Below are 21,211 nucleotides of genomic sequence, written 5' to 3'. Positions count from 1 at the left end.
AGTGCTGCTGAAACAGTTCTACTCAGCAGTCATTGAGTCTGTCCTCTGCACTTCAATAACTGTCTGGTTCGGTTCAGCTATGAAATCAGACATCAGAATACTACAAAGGACAGTTCGGTCTGCTGAGAGGATTATTGCTTAAATGAAAAAAAAAAAAGGGTTAAATGCATTGTTCATTGCACTGTTCCTTACAGCATGACTTGGTGACTTAATAGATTATTTATACTGTATTTAAAATGTTTGTGAGTTTAATGCAAGGTTCAAAGTGTCATGTCTAGATGTGTTTTTGTTAATTTTTTGTGTTCATGTCTTTTATTTTTTAAAGTTTAGTTCCTGTTTCATGTCATGTGGTTCCCCGGTCATGTGATCATCCTGTTTCCCTCCATGTTCATGTGTCTTGTTTTCATTGGTTTATAGTCTTGTTACTCATTATCAGTTCTAGTTTGACATTGGTTTAAATGTATTAGTCTTATCTTGTTTATAGTTCTGTCTGTTCATTGGTTGTCTTGTTACACATGTCAGAGTATTTAAGCCCTCATGTTTTCCATTGTAGGTTGTCAGGTATTGTGAATGTAACTTTGTTGTTTTGTTCTAGTCAAGCCAAGCCAAGTCCAGTCAAGCCAAGCCAAGTTTAAGTCAAGTTATGTTTTGTTTTTGTCAAAACGTGAATATCCAAAAACCCTAATTAAAACCGTGAACATAATCATGAACTAGACTTGACAAAAACAAAACATGACTTGACTTAAACTTGGCTTGACTTGACTTCTTAACTTTGTTGGAAAAAAACAAAGTTACATTCACTATACAAGGGCAGAAAATCGGAGATGATCTCTGTGGTCGTGAACATGGGCAGAGACTTGGAAACTACCTCCATGTTCGTGTACATGGGCAGAGATTCGGTGATGACCTCCGTGGTCGTGAACATGGGCAGAGACTTGGAAACGACCTCCTTGGTTGTTTAAAGGGGCAGAGACTTGGAAACTAAAGCCTTTCTACTCCTCCTCCGGGAAGCTGAAGTTGACAGTGCAGGCTCTGGGATGGACGAGGCTGGCAACGCAGGCTCTGGGACGGATGAGGTTGGCAACCCAGGCTCTTGGACAGACGAGGGTGGCAACGCAGGCTCTGGGATGGACGAGGCTTCAAGGTCATTTGCCGTGGGCGGCGTGGGTACTGGTTCGTTGGTCGTGGCAGGCGTGAGAACTGGCTCGCTGACCATGACGTGGGACTCCGGCTCAGCATCCACCTCCCCCACAGTGAACGTAGAACCAGTGATCTGCAGAGCAAGGTCAATATACTGAGCTAGAGACAGGGAACTGCAACCGCCAGGCATCAATGAGGAGACTGGCTCACTCAATCCGAAACTGAAACAAACTTTGAGGGCCACCTCATTAAAATCCACCCTGCTGGTCAGAGTGCAGAAGTCCCCCACATATTCCTCCAGGGATTAATTCCCCTGACCTAGGTGCAGGAGTCAGACTGCTGGGCTCATTATGGCCGGTCAGGTATTCTGTAACATAGCTGATGGCAATAATGAAGATGATGATGTGAAGCTAAACCCAAGTGCAGTTTATTTCTAAATGTGAATATCCAAAAACCCTAAAAACGTGAACATAAACATGACTTGGCTTGACTAGAACAAAACAAAAAAAGTTACATTCACAATACCTGACAGCCTACAATGGAAAACATGAGGGCTTAAATACTCAGACATGGGTAACGAGACAACCAATGAACAGACAGAACTATAATTTCAAATTGTTAAATTACGATTTCAATGGTGGAGAATTTTATTCAGACAAATAATCTAGTTATTTGTCATTTATCTAATTTATAATGGTTGTCGAATGCGACTAATTCCATTATATATTTCATTACATAATAATGTAGAATAAGGACAGTTTAATTTAGTTCATAGCTCACATATTTCAAGACCCCAAATTCCCTTGGGGTGTGAGAAAGACGGACAATTTTAACCGACCCCATCCACATCTATCTAAATTATGTTTCCCTACATATAATGGTGTGAGAATGTGGGCACTAAATGTTCCCGTCTACACCTATATCTAAATTACATATGTAATCCTACACAGGTGTCAGACAACTGTCCGTAAATCTCTCTCTCGCACTGCCATCTTCGGTTGGCCCTTGTCCCTCTCGAGGGCTAATTAGGGGACGGGTGTGCGGAATCAGAACCCGGCCTCGCCCTCCGCCCTGCCACAGGGGTATACAGTATTCAGTATAAAAAACTCCAGAAAACATAAGTTGTGGAACATTACTGTAGATGTGATCGAGGAACATTATACAGCGGATTGAGGAGACTGTAGTCTATCCCTCATAGCCTTGTTTTCATTCACGTCAAAAATCAACGAGGACGCTAATGCATAAGATCTATTTGTGTTTGAATTGCCAAGTTGTGCGGCCAGTGCCATTTACGCCCAGTTAATGAGAGAAATTCACACGATTCACAAGGCAGACAATAATGAGACTATTTCACATAAACACCCACTCACCTGTGATAAGAGATAGAAATGCAAGTATCTCCATTTCTGAGAGAAACAAACAAGAACAAGCTCTGATATGAAGGAAAAAAATCCACAAAACCAAACACAAAATCGTTAAATAAATGACAATAATGAAAAGTCACAACAGGACAGTTCTGACTGAAGGACCTTTAGTTTCTATCCTTTCTGTCTTGAATGTTAAATCATTAGAACAGATGGATACTATGGGTTTCATCTTCATCTCATCCTCCTCTTCAGCTCCTCCCATCTTCAGTTTGTTCATTTACACTCATAAAAACACAAATACAGTCATTGTTCTCTCACCTGTGTGCATCACATTTGAATTCATTCCCTAATTTACGTATATTTCTTATATATGCGTCATCACTGATGATAAAACATCGTGTATTTGGTTCTATGGAACAGAATTTGAATATGTGCTGGTGGAAGAAGACACACGTGTGTTTAAGTAAAAAATTAACCCCAACAATCAGATGAGTTTGTATGTGCACTGTTTGCATGTAACTTGTTCCTTCTTTTGTGAATTGTTTGCTTTGTAGCATCCTTCATTTGAATCTGTTTCGACAAAATCATGTGCTAAACAACTACATATAAATGTACAATTTATTTGTAAAGATAAATGAAATGTTTATACAAATACAGTTGGAACATTTTTGGAAATAAAAGTACTATTGGAGACAAACGGGAACATTCAGAAAGGTCTTGAAAGTTCAGCAAGTTTTGAGTCTAAATGACCTTCAGTGTAGTTGGCGCTCCGTGCGTTTCTTGATCTCACTGGCTTTCATGAGCGCTTTAATGGCTCTGGCTCTCATTTCCAGCTCCAGTAACTCCAGCTGCTGAACAGACGGCTGCTCTTTTGGAGCGACAGCAGCGGTTTCTGGGCTGGCTGGTTTCTCCAGTGATGCTCCCGGCAGATCTTTGCTGGTTTCAGTGGAGGTCAAAGCCAGAATCTCACTGACGCTTCTGTCGATGTCCTGCTGAAGCTCCACCTTCGGCTCAGCTGATTGGACGGGTACGGTGGGGGGCAGAGCTTCCTCTCTGGATGCCATTTTTTCAGGTTTGACGTCTTTGTGACCTTCAATGTCACTGTCGTCAATATCTGCGTTGATGCTCAGAACATCACTGTCCTCTCCAGAACCTGCACCTGAGACACAAACAATCATTTCTTTTCTGAAACTTACTGCCAATAAAATGTTTCTTGAATAAATATTGAATTATTTACCTTGTTTTTCTTCTGTTTGAGTATTTTCTCTCAGAGATGAAGTGGAGTCCACGTTACTGTCTTGCCTGCACACGTTAATAAACACTTAATAAAAACTCACTCATGCGGATTGTTCAATATTAATCTAGAGATGTGTCATATAACATTCTAGAGCAGAGACGAATAACGCTAATTAGACAGGAACGATCATTTCATGATGTAAAAGTGTTTTTTACTCACTGACTGTCTGTAGAATTCTTCTTCTCATCAGCAGTTGCAGAAACCGTTAACTCTTTACCTTCACAAACAAACAAAATCATTAAACATTCATCAGTTACAAGACAAAGAGTGTTTTCACTTTTGGTCACTCCGAAAGACACTTTAAGTTGAACTGAAACATTGAGGATGTGCTCTGAGTGCTAGTGTTTGAAGTGTGTGTTGTGGTTTACGGTTCACTTCTTTACACATTCATGCACATATGATTTGTGCAATAAATATCAGTCCTCTAATGCCATATGATAGTTTTATTTATTTTAATAAACAAAGTATTTTAAGTATTTAAATCTGCTGTGCTTATGATATCGGTCCGTTAATACCCCGCAATATAAGTTTAAGTTGTAATCGTAGTTTGTTTATGTTTGTTTTAAGTTGAGTTTTACATTTAACTTTATGTTGACTGTTCAGCCGGTTCCCACCTCCTCCCCGCCCGTCCTTTAACTGTTACAGTGGTGCCAAAACTCGGGAAGAAGGAGGGATGCGCTGTCATGGAGTCCTCACCGCTGCCATCCACCAAAGGAGCAGAGGCGGCCGTCTGCTTGGGACAGTGGGGTCACTGCCGGCTGCCGAGAAGGGGAGGAGTGGTTCCATCCACCAGGGGTTAGAGGGCTCGCTGCCATCCACTGGGGGAGGAGCGAGCTGTCGTCCACCAGAAGTTTTCTCTCCTCTCTCACTGTGTGTCTCCCGCTCACCCTTTCCCTCTCTCCACATCTCTCCCCCAGGTTCCCAGGAGGCGGCGTGAACCATCGGCTGACAGAACTGCTAGAAGGGCAGCGGATCCCCTCCAGATATGGTCAATTCGATGGTGCCTGAATCGGGGAAAGGAGTGTGACCAGGAGGAGGGCGTGACTGGACAGTTAGGGTGCACAGCCGGCGCTGAATCAGATGATCAGCGGGAGAGCGAGATAAAGGGAACCGGAGACGCCATCTCAAGAGAGAGAGAGACGCACGCTGTCATGCTGCATGTGTTTGTTTTAAGTTGAGTTTTACATAAATGTTTTATGTTGACTGATCAGCCGTTTCCCATCTCCTCCTTGCCCGTCCATTAACTATACCAGTTAAATCAGATATGCATGTTTAGATGTAGGTCAGATATCGGATATGTATCTGGATGTGGCTCATATCGGATGTGAAAAGTTCTGATCTTGTGCAGATTTTACTGTTTACACATGTGCAACAATATCCAATTGCACCAGATGTAAGAAATCAGATTTTTTTTTGTGACAGTTTAAACACAGCCTAACTTTAAACGCACTAAACTAGACTTACTTTAGCACTAGCCCCAACAAGACAAGTTGTAGGTCTGTCTTGATCAGAGCCCCGTGGCAAAATGACCATTTAAACATTAAGACATCAACTTAACCCTTGTGCCACAATAAAAACAAGTTACTCAAAAGAGGTCCTTCGAGGATAATAAAATTATATATTAATATTATTTCCCACTTTCAATGAGTACATTGTTTTAACCAACATCAGTCCTGATCATAACTACCAAATATTCATTTTAACCCTTTAAATGTCTGTTTATATAATGCCACTGTTATTTTCTTATTTTATTTATTTAATTTATTTTTGGATTATCACAGACTGGGATATGCCAATGATTAGCAACAACATTGATTTTGATGCATTATTATTTTTTGTGTAGTGTCAGATACATTTTATGATGCTAATGCGCTAACACGCTATACGTGGCCACGATATAAGCGGATTACACTCCGTTATTGTCTTTTTATGATGACACTGATACAGCTGCACAGATTAGTGTATAAAAGAGTGTAAATGGGGAAAAATACAGACAAAAGAATGATGATAGGCATACCTTCCTCTGGGCAGAAAATGGCTTTAAGTGCTGATGCCACATGTGTGAAGAAACATATAAAAACAAGAGTGAATGAGCACATAATTTTACAAATAATTAAACAGTGGGGCTGTTCATAAGGGACTTTACATGTCTGCAGCTTTGCACTTTAACCCTCCTGATGTGTTCAAATTTGGGTAAGAATGATTGTATGGGAGTCAAATTGACTCCAGACCATTTAAAATAAGATTTAAAGGTGCTGTAAGCAATTTTAGCCGTTCTAATTCCATGAGACTGAGCTGTTGAACTAGCCACGCCCCCTCTTTCTAAAACCCCCCTTCCAGAGATACCAAATGAGATTTATTGAGAGCAGAATCGGTTGGTAAAAACAACAGCAGCAAAATAGCGCCCTCCACTGACAACTGTTACAAACAACATGCCGTAAAAATGGCATTAAGTCTCAATAATTCACTGCAACTGCAATTCTACGAGAACGTGCAAAATGATTGACAGGCAAAAAGCGTCATTGTCCGTGGACACATTTTTGTTTGTTGTTTACAGAGTCTCGAGCTGTCACAGAGACCGGTGAGATATCTCAGGACGTCTTATTTCAGTAATATCCCTCAGGGAGCACGACATTTTTACGAACCTTTCCATGAAAAAAAAATCACTTACAGCACCATTAATTAGTCAAATTCAAAATGTTTGGGCCTGAATTCACAAAGATTTTTTATCTTAGCACTAATTCTCCAAAGAGTTCCTTGTTAAGATTTTTTGATTAAAACCTACTCACAAAAGAAAACAAATGCAAGAAAATTCAATGTAAGAGGATGGTTTATAAGCACTTTCATAAATCGATGAGAGTGATTGGCAAATAGACAAAGAGTGGGACATCCTGTATATACACTCACTTAGCACTTTAGGGAACTCTGCATTCAGAGATGATATCCTTGCGCCACTCCTGTTCAACCTGTATATGCTCCCAATGAGCCAAATAATGAGAAAGAACCAAATTGCTTACCACAGCTATGCAGACGACACACAGATCTACTTAGCCCTATCACCCAACGATTACAGCCCCATTGACTCCCTGTGCCAATGCATTGATGAATTAAACAGTTGGATGTGCCAAAACTTTCTTCAGTTAAACAAAGACAAAACTGAAGTCATTCTGTTTGGAAACAAAGATGAAGTTCTCAAGGTGAATGCATACCTTGACGCTAGAGGTCAAACAACTAAAAATCAAGTCAGGAATCTTGGTGTGTCTCTAGAGTCAGACCTCAGTTTCAGTAGTCATGTCAAAGCAATAACTAAATCAGCATACTATTATCTGAAAAATATTGCAAGAATTAGATGCTTTGTTTCCAGTCAAGACCTAGAGAAACTTCTGTATGCTTTCATCACCAGCAGGGTGGATTATTGTAATGGACTCCTCACTGGCCTTCCCAAAAAGACCATAAGACAGTTGCAGCTCATACAGAACGCTGCTGCCAGGATTCTGAGCAGAACCAGAAAATATGAACGTATCACACCTCAGGTCTTTACACTGGCTCCCAGTTAAATTTAGGATTGATTTTAAAGTATTATTACTGGTATATAAATCACTCAATGGGCTAGGACCTCAATATATTGCAGATATGCTCACTGAATATAAACCCAACAGATCACTCAGATCATTAGGATCACATCAGCTAGAAATACCAAGGGTTCACTCTAAGCAAGGAGAGTCTGCTTTTAGCTTTTATGCCAGCCGCAGCTGGAACCAGCTTCCAGAAGAGATCAGATGTGCTCCTACAGTAGTCACATTCAAATCCAGACTCAAAACACATCTGTTTAGCTGTGCATTTACTGAATGAGCACTGTGCCACTGTGTGTCCGACTGTTTGTACTGGATTTTATTTTATTCTAAACTGTTTCAATTATTCTTATTTTGTATTCTTATTTTAATCTCTTCTATGTAAAGCACTTTGAATTACCATTGTGTATGAAATGTGCTATATAAATAAACTTGCCTTACCTTGCCTTCTTATCACAATTGTACAGAGCGGTTATCTGAGTTACTGTTGACTTTATCAGTTCGAACCATTATGACTCAGGCGATACCTTTTTTAAAATATTTATAACCGGGGACTAAAAACGGTTCAAGGAATGAAAATGAAAACCGAAAATGAAAGAAATTTTTAGCAGAATGTAACCAAAAACTAGAACAAAGTGATTTTCAATTGTTCTGGAGTAAAACCTTTATTTTTAAATGCTGGTAACCGGTTATAACAGCTGCATCACACAATTATTTTCCAAATTACTCATTGTGGATGTCCCGTTATGTGAATTACTATGTATAAATACTACATGTACATGCACGACTAACCCAGATACAAGAAAACATTATTAGAGGTAAGAGTACATTTCGCAGTTGTTTTCAAGTCTTCATGTGATGCATTAATACAGATTTGATGCTGTCGGGCTTGGACTGAGAAGCAGATCTACAGTTAAAATGATACTGAACTGTTCATGAACTGCTTGTTATGATGCTGATAAATCCACCACACAGGGGTCTCTTTCTCTTATTTTGGGCTAGTTTTTCCACACAACATTGTGTGTTTGTCTTGCGAGATCAGGAAACACTGCTGTTTCACCGACCCCTTAACACAGAGTACTGTCATATTAAAACGAATGTTATTAACCATTATTTGATTTTGTTCCAACCGGTTTTGGAAAGGAGGAACCAAAAAAACACAGTTTTTGCTCAGAATGAACTGAAATGAAAAACATTTAATTTTTAGTCCCCGTTTATAATATTATAATGTTATATTATTAAAATACACAGACAATAGAGGCCTTTTTAGAAGGTCAAAGTCATATTCAAATACACAGTTTTAATGTGGATTAACCGCAGCAGCCATGCGTTGGATTGTTTGTGAATCACTCTTAAGGATTTAGATGTCCTCAGGTCAACTTCTCAGCTTTCATGGCTTTAAGAGGTACTTCAAGTGTTCAAATGTTTCATGAAATACTCAGAGATGAACATTTTACGAGTCCTAAAATTAAGTGACACGCCCCTTATTTTAACAGTTGTTCCTGTAGCTCAACCGGCACCAGCAATGCCAGAGTCATGGGTTAATTTCTCAGGGAACACAAACTGATTAAAATAAATATATATAACTTAATTATTTGTAATTGTTTTATTTTTGTGTCATTCATTTTTAAATGTTCAGGGTTCTTTTCAAAGCAAACTAGTCCGTTATCTTGTGCTTTTGCATCTGGTTAACTCGTATGAATTATTACGAGTTTGTCATGAGACTACATTGTTTATTCAGTCAGTCTGAAGATAAGAAAGAAAATAAGGACACAGAAATTTGAAGTTGTGTCTGAGAACACAAAACAAACATCGATAAACACTCATAAAGTCATGTTGATTTTGAACGTTACCCTCCAAAATCTCCAGCAGATGACTGTCAGAAAGCTGCTGTAACTGATCCAAGCACAGTTTCTTAATCTCATGAAAAGAACAGTCCTGCAGGAAACAACAGCGCTTATTAAACACACTCTTTGTGTCCAAACCAGATGCAACATGAAGGTTATTTGTCCGTTTGTTTAACATGAGATGTTACTGTGGGCACAACATCAAGTCTTACGAACAACTTTTATGATCCTCAGGTACCTTCAGTTCATCCGGAAGCATCTTCTTGAGTTTATTCTCTCCCAGCACGAGGAAACACTGTTCCAGCATCTCTTTGCGGTCCTGCATGTAGTCACTGATGGGTTTGAAAGACTTGTTCAGGTCCAGTCCGCCCTCCTCCAGATCACTGGGCTCCTGAGGAACCTCTGACTGTCCCGTCTCCTCTCTGGGGTCCTAAAATACACAGAAGTTACACAGACACGGTCCACAATTAAAATGTATTTATTCATTGCATTTAGAACAGAAATACACAAAGGAATGCAAAAACTGTGCATTTGAATGTCATATATGTAGCAAACACGTTAGAAAAACACTGATTTATGTTCTGGACATTAGTTTAAAAAGAGTCAGGTCTGTTCTTTCTCTGCACTAACAATATAACACAGTGATGTTTACATTCTGCACTGATAATGATGAAACAACCTACAGAGAGGAGGTGCACACTCTGACATGCTGGTGTCAGGAGCACAACCTCTCCCTCAACGTCAGTAAAACCAAGGAGCTTGTTGTGGACTTCAGGAAGAAAGATGGAGAACACAGCCCCATCACCATCAATGGAGCATCAGTGGAGAGAGTCAGCAGCTTCAAGTTCCTCGGTGTCCACATTACTGAGGAACTAACATGGTCCGTCCACACTGAGGCCGTTGTGAAGAAGGCTCACCAGCGCCTCTTCTTCCTGAGATGGCTGAGGAAGTTTGGAATGAACCAACACATCCTCACACGGTTCTACACCAGCACTGTAGAGAGCATCCTGACTGGCTGCATCACCGCCTGGTACAGAAATAGCACCGCCCACAACTGCAAAGCCCTGCAAAGGGTGGTGCAAACTGCCAACACATCATCGGAGGTGAGCTTCCCGCCCTCCCTCCAGGACATATATACCAGGCGGTGTGTGAAAAAAGCTCTGAGGATCATCAGAGACTCCAGCCACCCGAGTCATGGTCTGTTCTCACTGCTACCATCAGGCAGGCGGTATCGCAGCATCAGGACCCGCACCAGCCGACTACATGACAGCTTCTCCCCCAAGCAGTCAGACAGTTGAACATCTCTCACGATCAAGTCAGCACTGCACTTTATTAATCTTATATCTCACACTGGACTGTCAAATATATTCTCCACAATAGAAATACTGCATATATATTTTCTATTGTGTGTATTGTTTACTGTACATTGTATATGATATTGTGTTGTGTAAGTATGTGTACATTTGATATGTAAATTGTGTTGTGCAAGTATGTTGTTTACTGTAATTCGTATATGTCTCGTTACTGTCATGACTGCTACGTTACTCGGAACTGCACACAAGAATTTCACCTACTGTTGCACTTGTGTACATGGTAGTGTGACAATAAAAGTGATTTGATTTGATTGATTCGTTATTTTACTGATCATCTGTCTGTATCTATTGAGTAAATCATCACTGTTACTCTGATCTGTATTAAACTTCATCTTCTCTTTCTCTGACTCTCACCTCTGTGCTGGATTCAGTGTTTCTTCTCTTCTTTCTCTCGCCATCACTGTATTCTCGCTGTATCGCGGAATGTCTCCGCTTCTTTTCTTTCTCTCGTTTCTTTCCCTCCTGCATCTTTTCAGTCGCACACTGATGACGCCATGCAGACGCGCCAAGTCATTGAGCCAGCTGTCGTAAAAATGGTCCTCAGTTTTCTCCTGGGAGGCAGCAGCTGTCTTAACCCCACCCTAATCCTTTTCAATTAACATTTTTATTGTTTTATAAACATACAACAAAATAAAAAACACAACATAAATACAATGTATTAACATTTAACTCGCCAACACCCCTCCCCCACCCTAATTCTTAACACTTGGAGCCTGTCAGGAACTGATTCTTGAGATAAGGGACAAAACAACGTTTTTATTTTTTAATACTAAATTCATTTGAAAGGGATATATTTTTAGACAAAGGTCTAGTAATTAACAGGTTTTTATAAAAACAATTTTTTTTTTTTTCAGAAACTTGATAGGCTATGTATTCACTTCATAACTTACATCTTACTGTCATTTGTGTCAACTCCGTCAGACACACCAAAAAGTGTGCTATTTTAATTTTATTTATCCAACAAGTGTGGAGTCTTTAATTATCTAATAATATTGTTCAGTAAAGGAGTTACTCTTACATAGTTAGGAGAGTTGAAGTTACCTCTATAAACTGAAATAAAATACCAAAATTGATCCCACAATTTTAACAGAAATTATAATAATGAGAATGATGGAGTTGACAAGTTGAAGCTGTGACCACAGACACTTATACATTGTTTAAAATATGAAAAATATCAAACATACCAGACGACGTGTCCTACTGTTGCATCCACCGAGCAGGAAGTGGGAAAGGGGTACTCGGAGTTAAAGCTGGGACATTTTCTGATTTATTCACGATTTTTTTTTTTTTTTTAAATCTGCAATCAGTTGATGCAAAGTGAGGACACAACTTTGATAGGCATTTCATTTTTCTTAAAGTATTGTTTGATATCTTCCAGATCCTACCTTTCATTTAATATTTATATTTATGTATTTGTTGCATTTTTAAACACTTTGTTTGGCAGAGTGACCTCTAGTTGAGAACAGTTACATGTGCTTCTAAAACAATTCTAATGAAATTATCTTAAAATATAAGTAAAAAAATGCCCGGAATGTACACATTTCCTTTAGATTGAACTTTTCCAGTATTTTTATTGTTATGAATTTCTTGATTTTTAACATAAAGATGACTTTTGTATGTAAGACATGTTTTGTCCATTATCTCAAGAATCATTGCTATAAGTCTGTCTGTTCATGTCTTTTCTCAATTCAATTCAAAGTTGCTTTTTTGGCATGACTGTAAACAATACAATATTGCCAAAGCAGAGGTTGTGTAAAAATAGAACAACATCTATAATTAAATGTAGTTGAACAATTTCATAAATGTAATTGCTGAACAGTGTTGGACTTAGACTACAGCCCTGCCGCACCTCTCTCTTCTGGGTGAAGAACCATCATGCCAAATAGAATCAAATGCTTTTTTGAAATCCACAAAGCATGCAAATATTTCCCCTTGTTTGGTCTGGTGTACGTGTTTATTGATTAGGGTGTGTAGGGTGTAAATGTAAATGTGGCTCAGGACATTGTGTTCGTTAAGGAAGTTCACAATTCTATTATTTAAAATACTACTAAATAACTTCCCCAGATTACTGCTCACACAAATGCCTCTGAAATTATTCGGGTCCAGTTTGTCCCCACTCTGAATTGTGAATTGGGGTAATAAGTCCTTGGCTCCAGATGTCAGGGAAACAGCCCGAACGAAGTACAAGGTTGAATAATTTGAGCACAGCCGTCTGCAGGTCAGGTGTGTTTCAGCATTTCACCGAAGATGTTGTCAGCACTACAAGACTTTTGCATTTTTGGCTTTTAAGTTTTTGAACCAATTCATCATGTGTGATTGTAAAGTCATGTGGATTTTGATTCTTTTTTTTATTGTGTTTTCATAAATTTGTAGTTTTTGTTTGACCTGATTATAATTCTCATTTAGTTCTTTATATAAGTTTTCAAAATGTTTTTTTCCAGATTTCTCCATTTTGGATTGGCAAATCTTGTTGTTTTCTTGTTCTCAAATTGTTCCACAAATCCCAGAACTGATGTATTTTTGAACAGTAGTCAATTGTTATGTCTGTATTGTTTGGTTCATTATGTTTCAGATTTGATAACTCTCTTAATGTTTTGCAGTCTGTGTCAAACCACTTTTCCATTTTGGTTGTTTTATTAGGATGTTTTTTGCCTTTCTTTTTCAACTCAGTTTTACAGGCTGCTTTTTTAAATATTTTGTTGATTTCATTTGTAGCCAAATTTACATCTTCCTTGTTCATTTCACAATTTTTTTTTGAATAAACGTAGTGATTTGATTTTTGAGGGCGTGGATATATTTGTCTGAGCTGTCTGGAGTCCATCTGTATTTCTGCTGGACTTGATACATTTGACAGTTCTCCATTCTTCTATGTTTTGCTGTGTGGTGTCTTTTAATATATATATTAGTTTGGTTATGATCTGAGAATGGAGTTTGCTGTCTGACAGTGAATGCACTGAAGGAGGAGGGGTCCATGTCAGTGATGGCATAGTCAACTACACTAGCTCCAAGATCTGAATAACACATGAACCTCCCTAATGAGTCCCCTCTGATCCTGCCATTAAGTATGTACAGGCCTGAGGCTTGGCAGAGGTGCACTAATTCTGTACCATTTTTATTTACAATATGGTTGAGATTGTTCTGTGCTGGGAGGTTTTTTGTGTGGCTCAGGGGGCTCTGGCCAAACACATGTTTATTGCCCTTTGGGTCAATATTATCCGGTTCAGTTCCAGTTCTTGCATTGAAGTCTCCACACGTCAGCACGTTTCCCTGGGCCTGAAAATGTCTAATCTCTGTGTGGATGTCGTTCAGATATTCCTCATTGTAGGAATTTGATTGTTGACGATACAGAGATATGTGTCAGTGGTAGAAATGCCAATTTCATCATTTAGTTTTAGCCAACAGTGGAATTTTCCAAGTGTAATCGTAGAAATGTGTTTGGTCAGATCCTCCCTGTACCACACTGTAAAAGGATCTCAGTTCCTGGCCAATGGAGGAGTCAGGAGACAACGAAGCAGGTTCAAGCTCAGACTTTTAATCTTCAACTTTTCAGGTACTTGACAGTAACTGTCAATACAAAATATATAATTCACAAAAATAATGGGCAAAACACTCTCTGTGCTTGGCTGTTCGTCACTCTCTCTCTCCCACTGATGCTCTGCCATCACTATAATGAGTGACAGGTGTTAAGAGATAATTATGACCCAGGTGACGAGCCTTACTGCCCTCCCTCTCCCACAGACCGACACATGACCACGCCAAAATCCCTCCCGAGTCTCATCTGCGATGGACTACTTAATATAACTGAGGGCACAATTATTTCACAGTAGCCTGAGGGACAATGGGTTTCAGTGAGAACGATAATGTTAACATCTTTGATATTTTTTAAATATACTGTGTGTGTGATTTTAAAGCCAAATGTCAAAGAATGAAGACCCTGAATGTTCCAACCACTTATAAGTAATGAACGCATTGATATTACTAAAGATAAACCTATTTGTTAAGACAGAGAGAAAACATGTAAAATATATTGTACATGCAAACACATGCATGGCAAACAATTTACATTAGTTTGTAAGTAACATTTTTTATTGATTCCAACAAAACATATATACAAGAGTAAAGAAAACACAACACAAAACACACACACACACACACATACATATGGAATCAAACAAACATTTAAACCCAAATGAAAGCTGAGTGCCCAATACAGCACATACAAGACTCTGAACCTTCAACCAAAAACTCCTGCATCTTAACACACCCCCAAAAGACATGAGTTGGGTCTCAAACCTCTGATTGGCATCGCCAGCAGGTGATGCGCCATTAAGGGTGTGTTCACACTTGTAGTTCGGTTCTCTTGGTCCGGACCAAAAAAAGAACATTATACATTTAGTCCTGGTTCACTTAGCGTTCACACTAGCATTTTTAACACCAAACATAAAGATTCAAAACAAAAAGGCATAAGGACTAGGTCACAACCTGATTGGACAGCTTTTGTGACATATATTTTGTGACGGAACATGCCGAAAATCCAAAACCATGCTGGATGCTGGGCTAAATTCGCTCGTTGGATTTATGTGGTGGTATTTTTACCAGCTGAGAACAAACGGAGAGCTAATAAAATGTGTAAAGGATTCAAAACAGCACCAGGAATTTCTCTGTGGCACACACAAACGAACATATGCTGCAAGGATGGCTGACAGCGGTTCCGACGCCTGTACTGGACTGTAATGGGCAACATAGTTTCTATGATGAGAAGAACCAGGTATGCTTGAGGTCAGTATTAAAGGCCAATTACTTCCTGTTATTGGTCTGTTTAGACATCCTTGGTCCATGCTGTGTTCATATATCTGTCAAACCGCACCAGAATTTGCTTGGAAGCGGACCAAGACCCACTATTCAGGGGGTTTCGGCCAGCTTGTTTGGTGCACACCAAGGTTTGGATGGCAGCACTCACACTTGTTCAAATTAACTGCACTAACAGAGCAATCGCACCAGAGATCGTTTTAATAGAACCAAACCTCCCAAGTGTGAATATGCCCTAAAACGAAGCCTATACAATCTAGAGGGGGTCCAATAAAATCAATGTAAAATCTTGAATTGCATAAGGCGCATCCTAGAATCTCTAGATGCAGACTTGATGTTTTTAGAATCCTAGCCCACTCTCCCTCCTCCAATACCAAGTTTAAATCTTTCGCCCATAATCTCTGGAGAGAAGCTGAAGCTCTGTCCCCCAGAAACTGAATTAGCAGGGAGTAAATACACTGACGCTTCATGACCTTTTCCAAAAGCAGTTATCACCACTCCCAGAGTATCTGCCAATTTAGGGGGGTGTCTGCTACTCCCAAAAATAGTAAAGAGCAGGTTTCGCAGCTGTAAATATCTAAAGAACTGAGATCTGGGAATTCCAAAATGTTGAACCAGATTTTCAGAAGATCCTAACACACCACTCTCATATAGGTCACTGAGCGCATTAACCTCCCTCTCAATACACTCTGTTCAGCAGAAAGAGGACTTATTAAAACATAACTTTGGTTTCAGCCATATGCTCGAGGCAACATTTAAATAAATGTCTGTATAGTGGCAAATTGTTCCTTGCTTTACCTCTAGCTTTAAATTTCCTGTTTCCGTATCTTTGCCATCATACACAGGTAGGAGTGAAGTTTTACGCAGACACAGATGATTTTCCAGTCATTATTGCAGTTGAGGTTTGTGGTTTATTGCAGTTGAGAATAGTACAAATGAATGAACATACTGGTTGGTTTCTCTTTCTTTGTTTCCAGTTGCGTGTATACTGGTCTGTGGTCTGGTGAGAACTGTGTGTGCTCCCCCTACCTGTGCCTACCACTTCCTGTCACCTATGCCCTATATATACACACAACCATGTGCATCTAATCACTGCCACCCAGGATCCAAAATACTAATAAATATATCCAAACAAAATATCATGCCAACAATAAACATAAATGGCTCCTACACACCGGCCCCCAATTGTCTTATATAACAAATGACAATTACCAGAAAATAATGAAAGGATCTACATACATTACACACCTTTTATTAAACAATGAAAAAAGGAATGTACTATGTGTTGGTAATAATTCTTCTTTAGTGATTCTTCCGTCGTCTTTTTCAAAATAGTCATTTTTAGGGCCAGAGGTTCCAGAACATGGCACCTGGTGGGATCTGGTCTTTACCACCAGTCCTTGCTAAATCTCAGTCTCTTTAATCAGACATATCTTTGTTATTGGTCTTTCCAATATATTATTTTTTGTCTGAAGTCGAACAGTACGCACAAGGCCTTGTGCATCTGATTTCGTCTCCAGTATTCTGCCCATTAACCAGGAGTCTCGTGTTGCAGTGGAGTCAACCACCACAACTATGTCACGTGGAGCAAAGTTCCTTTTCACCTTTGACCACGGCTGTCTTTCTTGGATTAAAGGTAAGTACTCCTGTGTCCACCTTTTCCAAAAGAGATCTGCCGTGTATTGCACTTGTCTCCATCTGCACCTTAGGTAGAAGTCCTCTTTTACGAAGAGTCCAGGCGGTAGTATTGGCTTGGTTTTCAACAGAAGAATGTGGTTTGGAGTGAGTGCTTCCAGGTCCATTGGGTCCTCAGAAAGCTTTGTAATGGGTCGATCATTTAAAATTGCTTCAACTTCACAAATTAAAGTTTGCAATCCTTCATCATCCAGAACTTGATGGCTAAGAACAGAGCGCAGCACATTTCGAACCATGCGGATCAAACGTTCCCATACACCACCGTGATGAGATCCTACTGGGGGGTTAAAGTACCACTTTATTCCCTTCTGAAGCATAGCAGTCTGGATTTTGTCCTGATTCAAGGCATTGAGTGCTTCCCTCAATTCTCTTTCAGGTCCAATAAAATTTGTGCCATTGTCTGATCTTAAAAACAACACTTGACCTCGTCGACAAATAAATCTTCGAAATGCATGGATGCAGGAGTCTGTGTCAAGAGTATATGCAACTTCAAGATGTACTGCCCTGCTTGCCATGCAGGTGAAGATTACACCATATCTTTTAACAACACTTCACCCTCTCTTGATCTCTATAGGACCGAAGTAGTGTACTCCTACATCTGTAAATGGAGGCTTGTCTGGTAGAATTCTTTCCAGGGGTAAGTCTGCCATTTTCTGTTCTCCAACTCTTCCCCGGTGTCGTTTGCACACAACACAGTCTGTTATGATCCTTCTTGCTGCAGAGTTAGCTTTGATAATCCAGTATTTTTTATGGAGTCGAGACAGCATATGATTTCTTCCTCCATGGCAAAGTTGTTCATGGATATGTCGTAGCAATAGTGTGGATATGTGCAGGTCTTTCGAGAGAATAATTGGATGCTTGGCCTCTTCAGGCATCGCTAGTCTACTCAGGCAACCAGCTACTCTCAGAAGTCCATCATCTAACACCGGATCCAGTTTATACAGATGACTGCTTTTTTTAACACCATTTTTACTAGCTTCTAACATAGATAGTTCTTCTTTGAAGCTTTGTCTTTGACTGAAAGAGATGACTGCAAGTTCTGCTTGCATCAGATCCTCAGGATGTAAACACTGTCTTTGGAGTGTTGCTTTAAAGACTTGCATCTCCTTTAGTTGGCTGGACTCATCTTTAAAGCTACTCGCAGCAGCCTGAATCTCCTTTCTTTTTCTAGTCAGCAGTAAGATAGTTGTTTTTACCTTAAGTAGCCAAGCTACAGCTGTCATCAGACTTCTCCATGAAGAGAAATAGCTTATCAGAGAGCTGGTGGGGTTCAATGGACCTTTGACAATGAGGTTGCTTGTAATGTCTTGCTTGACTTCCGGATCATTGGCAGAGACTGCAGTTTCCAAATAAGGTTTCTTCCATTCTCTGTCTGGTTGACAGAGAAACTCTGGTCCCTTGATCCATCTCTTGCAGCTTAAGAAGTGTTTTGCTGTTAGCCCCCTAGAGGCTTCATCTGCTGGATTTTCCTTTGTGCTAACATATCTCCACTGTGACACATCAGTAGCATCCCTTACAAAAGAGATCCTGTTTGCTACAAATGTTCGGAAACATTTGGATTCATTGTTGATATATTTCAGCACTGTTGTGCTATCAGTCCAGAAGATGGATTTGTTCAGTTCAGAATCAGAATCAGCTTTATTGCCAAGTATGCTTACACATACAAGGAATTTGTCTTGGTGACAGGAGCTTCCAGTCTACAACAATACAAACAATACCAAAAACAGCAGCAAGACATAGGTAATTAAAAACAAAAAAGAACAAAAAATAAATAATTATACATATACGTACATACACTCACCTTCATACATACCCACATACACACACGTAGTGCAAATCTAATACAATCTGTTATATAAACAACAAAACAGTATATTATGTACAGAGCAATGTAAGTAATGGCAGAAGTGGATATGTTGGATAATATAAATTAAAATTAAACTGTGTATTGCACATCATTATTGCTCAATGGGGCAATTTAATTGTTCATTAGATGGATGGCCTGAGGGAAAATACTGTTCCTGTGTCTGACAGTTCTGGTGTTCAGAGCTCTGAAGCGCCGGCCAGAAGGCAACAGTTCAAAAAGGTAGTGGGCAGGGTAAGTGGTGTCCAAAGTGATTTTACCAGCCTTTTTCCTCACTCTGGAAGTGTATAGTTCTTGAAGGGGGGGCAGGGGGCAACCAATAATCCTCTCAGCAGACCGAACTGTCCTTTGTAGTATTCTGATGTCAGATTTCGTAGCTGCACCAAACCAGACAGTTATTGAAGTGCAGAGGACAGACTCAATGAGTGCTGAGTAGAACTGTTTCAGCAGCACTGGTGGCAGGTTGAACTTCCTCAGCTGGCGAAGGAAGTACAACCTCTGCTGGGCCTTTTTCACAATGGAGTCGATGTGTATCTCCCACTTCAGGTCCTGTGAGATGGTAGTGCCCAGGAACCTGAATGACTCTACTGCTGCCACAGTGCTGTTTAGAATGGTGAGGGGGGACAATGATGGGGTGTTACTCCTGAAGTCCACAATCATCTCCACCGTTTTGAGCGTGTTCAGCTCCAGGTTGTTTTGACTGCACCAGAAAGCGAGCCGTTCAACCTCCTTTCTATATGCAGACACATCATCATCTCGGATGAGGCCGATGACAGTGGTGTCGTCTGCAAACTTCAGGAGCTTGACAGAGGGGTCCTTGGTGGTGCAGTCATTGGTGTACAGGGAGAAGAGTAGTGGGGAGAGCACACATCCCTGGGGGGCACCAGTGCTGATGGTACAGGTGGTGGAAGTTAATTTTCCCTGTAGTCCGGAGTATATCTGGTATGATTGTGTTGAAAGCCGAGCTGAAGTCCACAAAAAGGATCCTTACATATGTCCCCGGTCTGTCCAGATGTTGCAGGATGTGATGCAAACCCATGTTGACTGCATCATCCACAGACCTGTTTGCTCGATAAGCAAATTGAAGGGGGTCCAGAAAGGGTCCAGTGATGTCCTTCAGGTGGGCCAACACCAGTCTCTCAAATGACTTCATGACCACAGATGTCAGGGTGACAGGTCTGTAGTCATTAAGTCCTGTGATTTTAGGTTTCTTAGGGACGGGGATAATAATGGAGCATTTGAAGCAGCATGGGACTTCACACTGCTCCAGTGATCTATTGAAGATCTGAGTGAAGATGGGGGCCAGTTGGTTAGCACAGGAACAAAGGCACGCTGGTGAGATGCCATCTGGGCCTGGAGCCTTCCTTGACCTTTGCTTCCGAAAGACACGGCACACATCGTCCTCACAGATCTTGAGTGCAGGTAGTGTAGCAGGAGGGGGTAGGAGGGGGGTTGCAGGAGGTGTTAATGGTTGTGTGAAATGAAGGTCCGAGTGCATGTTGGGTGTGAAATTGGGCCTTTCAAATCTGAAGTAAAACACATTCAGGTCGTCAGCCAGTCGTTGGTCCGCCACAGGGTTGGGGGTAGGAGTCCTGTAATTAGTAAGTTGTTTCAGGCCACTCCACACTGATGCAGGGTCGTTAGCTGAAAACTTGTTTTTCAGCTTCTCAGAGTAGCTTCTTTTAGTCACTCTGATTTCCCTATTCAGTGTGTTCCTGGCCTGATTATACAAGACTCTATCCCCACCCTTGTAAGCCTCCTCTTTGGCATGACAAAGCTGTCTGTGTTTTCCTGTGAACCATGGTTTATCATTGTTGAATGATAAAAATGTCCTAGTATGGATGCACATATCCTCACAGAAACTGATGTATGATGTAACAGTATCTGTGAGCTCGTCCAGGTCTGTAGCAGCAGCTTCAAAAACACTCCAATCAGTGCAGTCAAAGCAGGCTTGTAGTTCCAGCTCTGCTTCATTAGTCCATCTCCTTACAGTCCTTACAACTGGCTTTGTTGATTTTAATTTCTGCCTGTAGGACGGGAGAAGATGAAACAGACAGTGATCAGAGAGTCCCAAAGCTGCACGTGGGACTACCCCAAGAATAATAATAACTGAGTCCGGGTATTGTTGTTCTGTGTCTGTGATTTGATCAGCCAGCTGTTGCAGCGCTAAGTTCCCAGACGCGTTTGGAGGAATGTAAACACTCACCAGAATAAACGAAGAAAACTCCCGCGGCGAGTAGAACGGCT

General features: G+C 40.4%; 1 protein-coding gene across 2 annotated transcripts; it reads right to left on the bottom strand.

Moving 5' to 3' along the window:
• Positions 1-3,151: 3,151 nt before the first annotated feature.
• LOC127619731 (caspase activity and apoptosis inhibitor 1-like) lies at positions 3,152-11,077 on the bottom strand. 2 transcript variants are annotated; one of them, XM_052092699.1, is made up of 7 exons: positions 10,951-11,077; positions 9,462-9,653; positions 9,230-9,314; positions 5,822-5,851; positions 3,964-4,021; positions 3,745-3,809; positions 3,152-3,666 (listed from the first exon to the last, which is right to left on the bottom strand). In XM_052092699.1, exons 1-7 carry the CDS (start codon positions 11,062-11,064, stop codon positions 3,260-3,262), a joined length of 951 nt encoding a protein of 316 aa, XP_051948659.1. In that variant the 5' UTR covers positions 11,065-11,077; the 3' UTR covers positions 3,152-3,259. The 2 variants fall into 2 exon arrangements, with proteins under 2 accessions (XP_051948659.1, XP_051948667.1); XM_052092707.1 differs by lacking the exon at positions 5,822-5,851 and having other exon boundaries at positions 3,153-3,666.
• Between the last annotated feature and the right edge of the window lie 10,134 nt (positions 11,078-21,211).

This window comes from Xyrauchen texanus, chromosome 2, assembly GCF_025860055.1.
Source record: "Xyrauchen texanus isolate HMW12.3.18 chromosome 2, RBS_HiC_50CHRs, whole genome shotgun sequence".
In the NCBI taxonomy this organism is placed as follows: domain Eukaryota; kingdom Metazoa; phylum Chordata; class Actinopteri; order Cypriniformes; family Catostomidae; genus Xyrauchen; species Xyrauchen texanus.
This window is presented reverse-complemented; position numbering and strand designations above follow the sequence as displayed.

Bases quoted from the DNA above. Each gene is read 5' to 3' on its own strand.
- LOC127619731 (XM_052092699.1), bottom strand. From the start codon at position 11,064: ATGCAGGAGGGAAAGAAACGAGAGAAAGAAAAGAAGCGGAGACATTCC. The intron at 5,852-9,229 runs GTAACGTTCAAA...ATGTGGCATCAG, and splicing joins TCTGCTGGAGATTTTGGAGG to CACTTAAAGCCATTTTCTGC. The intron at 3,667-3,744 runs GTAAATAATTCA...TTTGTGTCTCAG, and splicing joins TCAAACAGAAGAAAAACAAG to GTGCAGGTTCTGGAGAGGAC.